This window comes from Botrytis fragariae (assembly GCF_013461495.1).
Source record: "Botrytis fragariae strain BVB16 chromosome Unknown tig00000054, whole genome shotgun sequence".
NCBI lineage: Eukaryota > Fungi > Ascomycota > Leotiomycetes > Helotiales > Sclerotiniaceae > Botrytis > Botrytis fragariae.
The window spans coordinates 913,175-919,920 of record NW_023500993.1 but is presented as its reverse complement, the minus strand read 5'-3'; the positions used below and the strand labels follow the sequence as shown (position 1 = coordinate 919,920).

Genomic DNA, 6,746 nt, shown 5'->3' with positions numbered 1-6,746 from the left:
CTAGATATCCATCGAATAATGCTCATCTATGTTGAATTGAAACGGTTCATTAAAATTTACTTTGCCATCCATATCATCCCATGTTTGTGGAGCGTTAGCAAACTCCGCATCATCAAACATGGTCAAGTCTTCATCAAAATTTGCGTCGTAGGTGTTGGTGTGATTTTCCACAAGAGCATCAGTATCACTGAGTCCGAATGGAAACCATGCCTCATCAAACACGTCCAAGGCAATGTCCAAGTTGACCCCTTCAGAGATATCACTAGTGGGCTCTGATACACCGTCTTTACTCGATTCTGGAGTATCATTTGGTGTTATGGACCGGTAGTTATTCGCATCGGAGATCGCCCCGCCAGCGCCACCTTCGAATGGCTGGAAAGCGCGGATAAGCTCATTAGGATCGATTGTAGCATTTGCCCAAGGATCCGAATTAACTTCTTGAGCTGGTGCATTCGATTCATCCTTGTTCATACCTTTCTGGGACTTGGCTGTATCCGTAACCAAACCAGACTGGTGCTTGACTTTACCTTGCATCATGCCACCCTGCAAATTCGTTGAGTTTTGACGATTCATAGGCGTAGCAGCTGAAGCAGATGGAGTGGCAGTCTCAACCTTCGGTGTCTGACCTTGGTTGAATGACGTAGCTGCATCCGTAGTCGCCATTGCTGGATTTGACTGATTTTGAGAATCCAGACCTAGAACTGGTCGGAGATGATCCTCAGCAAACTTCTGTGGGTTTTGCATTGGTAGCCTGTGCTCCACTTGAGTATGACGAGCAAGCTCCTCTTGACTTTCGAATCCGGTGTTTTGGCGTTCGCAAACCTCGTCGTTACATGGCCAGGTCGGCTTGGCCGGAACCTTTGGCTCTGGAATTTGTTGACGCTTGACCTCCGGTGAGGGGACTTTGGTGATCTGGGGCGAGGAAGTCGATCCTGGAGTGCCTTGACCTTGGCCTGGTGTTCCGTTTGGCTTCTGCTTCTTACGTGCGGGGATATGGAGTTTTTCCGGAGTGAAAGCAGGAGGCTTCCCAGGATATGTAGGCTGACCATGAGGAGACGAAGCTCCAAATGGAAACGGTGGCTGGGATGACGTAGGGGCTGCAGGGGGGTGAGAACCGCGGCTATTCGATCTTTGGTGGTTCATCTTGAGCAACTGCTGCTGCTGCTGCTGTAAATTGGCAGCATTAAGTGGCACGCCTGCCTCCGAAGTTTGGGCCGTCGATGCACCAGATGGATTGGCTGATGCACCTTGAGGATCTGACGATCCACCATTCTTCTTAAACATTGGATTTTTATTGACGATATCCATTACCATTGTATTAAGAAACGTTTTAGCTTGCTCCACATCAGCGGGCCTCATCGAAAAAGTATCTTTGAGTTCCCTCATAGTACCGGGGTCTTTGAATTGCTTCGTCAAACGACATCGCTGAAAGGGGTTAGCGCCGTTCATTAACTTGTGGATCAGCCCGGATTTCAAACTTACAGCACGGAAAAATAATTTAGCTCGAGAATCATCACGAGTTTGTTGATACCACCTTAACATGGCCTTCGAGACGTTGTTGAGATGAGCAGGCATAGGTTCCAAGGCCTTGCGCATGCTTTGCTTCGACTCCTCATCCATAAAAATCTCACCGGGTGGGTTATCGTTGTAAGCCTTTTCTTCTTCGGCAGCAAATTCCTTGAATTTTCTGGTAATCATTTCCACCTCAGGGTTGCTTGGTGGCTGCTGTCTTGCGTTGAACATTCTACGTAGAGTAGCCTCGTAGGCTTTCTTTTGCTCTGGATCAAGTTTCGCTATCTGTTCTGGTGTGAGCCGGGTAATATTTCTCTGCTGCGGTGCTGGCGCTGGGCCCTGTTGTCCATTGGGATTTGGCACTTCTACAACATCATCGCTACTAGCTCGTTTCAGATTATTCTTGGAAGGTTGAGCAGGTGACGAGTTCTGTGCGGTTGCTGGCTTGTTATTTGGTGGAGGCCGGGGGCGATTAGCAGGTGTAGGAATGGGTGTGCCTGCAGGCTCTGGCGCCGAAGTTGCTGGCTTCTGCTGTGGCATCTGTCCAGATGGTTGCTGTGTTGTCATCATTTGGGCTGAGTTCGGCAGTCCCTGCATCGTGTTTTGTGGAATCTGTTGACCATTCGTCTGCGCCATGCTTGCTGCCATTTGACGACGTTGCATATGATTTTGCATCAGGATATGTCGGAGTTGGTCATCAGTGGCGGCAAGAAGTTTACCACTTGGGTGATTACGAAGGTTCGCAATGTCCTGGGGTGTGAACTGTCGCATTGCTCCAGGACCCATATTCATTCCCATAGGCATTTGAGTAGGATTCTGGCCCATTTGGGCAACAGGAGCCGACATTCTTGGAGGTGCCATAGGCATTGCATTCTGACCTGCGACTGGAGTCTGCGTGGGCATTGGGTTGAGCTGCTGTTGTGCGGCTCGTCTCGCTTGACTAAGCTGCATCAAGTGCATCTTTTGTGCGTTCTTCACGGAGTCGAGTGCCTGTGGTGGCATTGTGGGAGTCGAGCTAACCCATTGTTTCAGTTGGCCCCACTTCTTGACCTCTGGAGGGATTCCTTGTAGCATCTGGTTATTAGCGAGAAATTGTGCAGGGATATCCATATTGTCCATTTGTTGCACCAGTCTGTTATTATCTGCAGGCAGATTTCCAGGCCGGGGCTGCATGCCTGCATTCTGAGCCATTTGTTGTTGTACGATCAGTTGCTGTTGTTGCGCAGTCAGATTGTTCAACAATGATGCAGGGGGTCGCTGTCCAGGGTGTGTCATCATAAACTGACTTAAAGCATGTTGCTGTTGCAAGAGTTGTGCAGACTGTGGTCCCGGTTGTCCTTGACGGAGTGGATTATTATTCCCTTGAATCGCCATTTGTGGTGCCTGTTGCATTGGATTCTGCTGCTGCCGGGCCTGCCAATTTTTCGCAAATTCACTCATCTTGTCAGGTGGCAAATTTGAGAAGTGTTGGCGCTGTTCTGGGCCCATATCTCGCAACATTGCGGGGTTGAATTGATTCATGGAATTACCAAACATCCTTGGGTTAGCGAAGCGTGGATCCAGTGACTGGCCAAATGGTGGATTATGCATCATTCCACCGGCCTCAGGGTGGCCCATCTGCTGAGATGGCGTCCTCATGGGAGCGTTGAGCGTATTCATGGCAGGGCTCTGTTGTGATTGCATGTTCCCCGGACCCATTCCACCAGGCTGACCTTGCAGTCCCATCTGTGCCTTAGCGGCCGCATTTGCACGAGCTTGTGCCTGCTGTGCCTGCTGTTGTTGTTGAAATCTCTGTGACTGTTGAGCATTAAACATTTGGACTTGTTGGGCCTGCGTTCTCGCCATGGGGTTCGAAGCCGAACGTTGTTCGTTCATGTTGATCGCTTGTCCTGGCATTGTAACATTAGGTTGAGGAGTGTTATTCCTTGGCGCACTGACAGGTACAACAACCTGACCTGCTTCCTGAGCCAAGACCCCCGCTTGCTGCTGTTGACCGATTAAGTTTTCCATATTGCCCAAGAAAGAATTAAAGTCTGGGCCCCCGCCCATGGTTGTAGGGGGTTGCGATTGACCGTTCATTGGGCTTGGGTTCATGGAACGCTGTTGCTGCATGGCCGGAGCCGTTGCAGAACCATTTTGTGGGTGCTGTGGAAGTGTAGGGTGTTGTCCTTGCCCCATCGGCAAGTGACGATGACGCCATCTATTCATGAGTTGCTGGCGATACCATAGAAACGCGATGTCTGCTCCACTCTGTTCCTGCGATTGGAGTTGCTGTGGAGTCATTTTTGCCCTCAAGGTGTTCCGGATGTTAATTTTATCATTGTCTGATGCTTCGCTGCACATTCTGATGGCTTCTCGATTCATTTCCTGCATCTCGTTTGGCGTCGGTGTCGGTTGTAATTGTGGCTGGCCATTCATGGGTCTGCCAGATGCGTGCTGAATTTGATTTGGCATGCCATTTGCTTGCAACTGTGGATTCTGAGGCATATTCTGTGGAAGGGAATCATTTGGGAGGCCGTTCTGCATGGGCTGAGGTTGCTGAGGGGGTAGAGGCGACGCTTGCATCTGGTGTTGAAGATGTTGAAAGCCTTGCTGGGGAGGTTGCTGAGGAATGTTTCTCGGCATTTGGCCTTGCATGCCATTTTGATTCATCATCATCTGCTGCTGCTGTTGCTGCTGGGCTTGGGCTTGGGCTTGTGAGTTGACTTGTTGTTGCATAGTTTGCTGGGATTGCATTCGAGCTTGCTGTAAGTCACGCTGCTTCTCGGCCATTTTATTTTTGTAGGAACCCTAAACTCATTAGCTGTGAGCCTTCAATTATTGACATGAATTAATACTTTATCGGGCGAGGTCAGAAATGCTTCTTTCTCGAAGCCAAGGGCAATGTCAAGAAGCTTAAACATGTGCTGAGGTGTGTTTTGACCTTGAGAAATAAGTCGTAAAGCACCAATTCTACATAGAAGTTAGTATCAATTGTCCAAGATTTACGTGCTGTATTTAAAGCTTGTTTGAAGATCGTTCTGATAATAGATCACCGAGACTAAGACTGCGAGAACTGGAAACAACTTACATATTGAAAACGACTGCCATACGTTCTTGACTCGACACTATTTGCTGCCATCCTGACGGTGGTGGTCCTTGTTGTTGAATCTTCTGGAATATTATATGATTTAATTGCTGGGGTTGTCGATTTGGATGCATTTGCATGTGAGCCTGTTGTTGTTGTTGTTGTTGTTGCTGCTGCTGCTGCTGTTGCTGTTGTTGCTGAGGCATCATCTGGCCCGCACCACCCATTTGTGGAAAATTTGAGGCCATCTTGGGATTCGGTGTGGCAAGGCCACTCTCCTACTTAGAGGAGGACCGACTTGGAATTCGAATCAGACCGCCAACCCAAGATCGAAGGGCGGAATAAATATAGCGCGTGTTTACCCCAAGGATGGTGGAGAGTACACGGTACTAGTTGAAGAAGGTTGTGAGATTGAACCTGTTGTTGCTTTTGGCACCAGGCGGGGGAGGTTAAAAGTCCTATAGATTGCTGACAATAGGCGGCGAGCCGTCAAATAGCTGCAGGCTGCCACAGTTACATTCGAATAGAGCTAGACCTTGTGTTCCATGAAAAGTCCTTATTGGAAATGGTGCCTTCGTTTGCGACGCACTCTGAAGTGTACGAGAATCGAATATTAGGTATCGAATGGGGAACGACGGAAAGATAAAGAAGCAATGACAAGTACTTTGGACGTCGAAGGATGAGGCTGTAAAATGGTAGATGTGTATGTATGTATGTGTGTGAGTGTGTGAGTGTGTGTGTTGAGTAAAGTAAAGAAGGTTCAAGGTAGGAGGAATTAATCTGATCGAGGTTGACTGCGTTTAGGTGCTCTGGAAAGCCAGCACATTCGGTGAATCAATGAATTGATTTGATTAATAAATCGACTAGCCGACTATTCATTCGATACCTAGGTGAGTAGCGTTTAGAGTGAATCAAATACTATCAAGTAGGGTAGGCAGGTAGTATGTGAATGATGATGCGATAATCGATTATGTATGTATTTGAATATCCCTCTCTTTTTTGATCTTCCTTTCGAATAAAAGAAGTATAAAAATTATGTGCACATATTTTACCCTCAGTCCATATATGTTGAGAGTTGTCCCGCGTGTATCGTTTTGTGAAGGAGTTGTTCAGGATGTATGAAAAGTGTGCGTGTGTATGTGTATGTGTATGTGTATGTGTGTGTGTGTGTAAGTGTGTGTGTATGATGGGATGTATGGTATGGTATGGTATGGATGGATGGATGGATGGATGGATGGGGATGAGTTCAAAGTTGTGGGCGGAAGTAAAATGTAAGTGAAATGGCAAGGGCAGAGAAGTGATACCGAAGCTGGGCTGGAAATGACTACGCTAAATTCGATGGTGCAGGGTTGTGATTTTTTAGTGTCATTTTAATGCTTGATATGCTTGAAATACTAGTCACTTAGTAAGGTTGCTTAAAATGTGTGTGTATGGGTGTGGATACTTTAAATGTACAGTGTACTAAAGAAGAAGATGATGTTGGAACCTCTCTCCGTCTGTAGTATTCATTTAATTAATTCCCCAAGTGGGTATATTTGGAAAACGAATTGGCCGCATTTATGAGAAAGATTGAGTGAGAGTGACGACGTAAGTTTGAATTGGTGATTGCATGAAGGGGGTGTGCCTAGGTCAGAGAGGGAGGTCGCGTCGAGAAGAGAAGAGAAGAGAAGGGAGAGCAAGAGCAAGAGAGAGCAAGGACTAGTACCGTTACAAAGGTAAAAAGGTGCGAGGGAGGGATGAGATCTATCGGTCGGTATTGATATTCTACCAAAGTGGAGCATTAGAATGATCGATCTATTTATTAAGTGGGTTTAGTTTGTGTATAGTCACCACCAATTCAGTGATAGTCACTCATTCAAGCTTTCCACCTTTCCACCTTTCAAACAGAGGAGTACAGAGGATACTGTCCTGTACTGTACCGAGAGAGTAATAATGTACACCAGAGAACAGATTTGAGTTTGTTTAATTTGTTATTATTGTTGTTTGAAAAGTGGCTGTCGGTATACCAAGCCATACAATATCTAGGTAGGTAGAGTGGGTGGGTACTACACCATAAAATATCAAGCATCAAGTACTCGAGCAACTGCCTACCTAGTAGATTTCTGTCGTGTCACATAAATTCATAGGGTTTGATTCGGATGATTTGAATCATTGGGGGAACAGAGAG

The 6,746-nt window shown here is 47.0% G+C and overlaps 1 protein-coding gene across 1 annotated transcript; it reads right to left on the bottom strand.

Annotated features, from left to right (window-relative positions):
* Bfra_005055 (uncharacterized protein) lies at nucleotides 1-4,827 on the bottom strand (the record flags this gene model as incomplete). The annotated part of the gene is made up of 4 exons (XM_037335442.1): nucleotides 1-1,425; nucleotides 1,483-4,302; nucleotides 4,350-4,464; nucleotides 4,583-4,827. 4 exons carry the CDS (start codon nucleotides 4,825-4,827, stop codon nucleotides 1-3), a joined length of 4,605 nt encoding a protein of 1,534 aa, XP_037192537.1.
* Nucleotides 4,828-6,746: the final 1,919 nt, after the last annotated feature.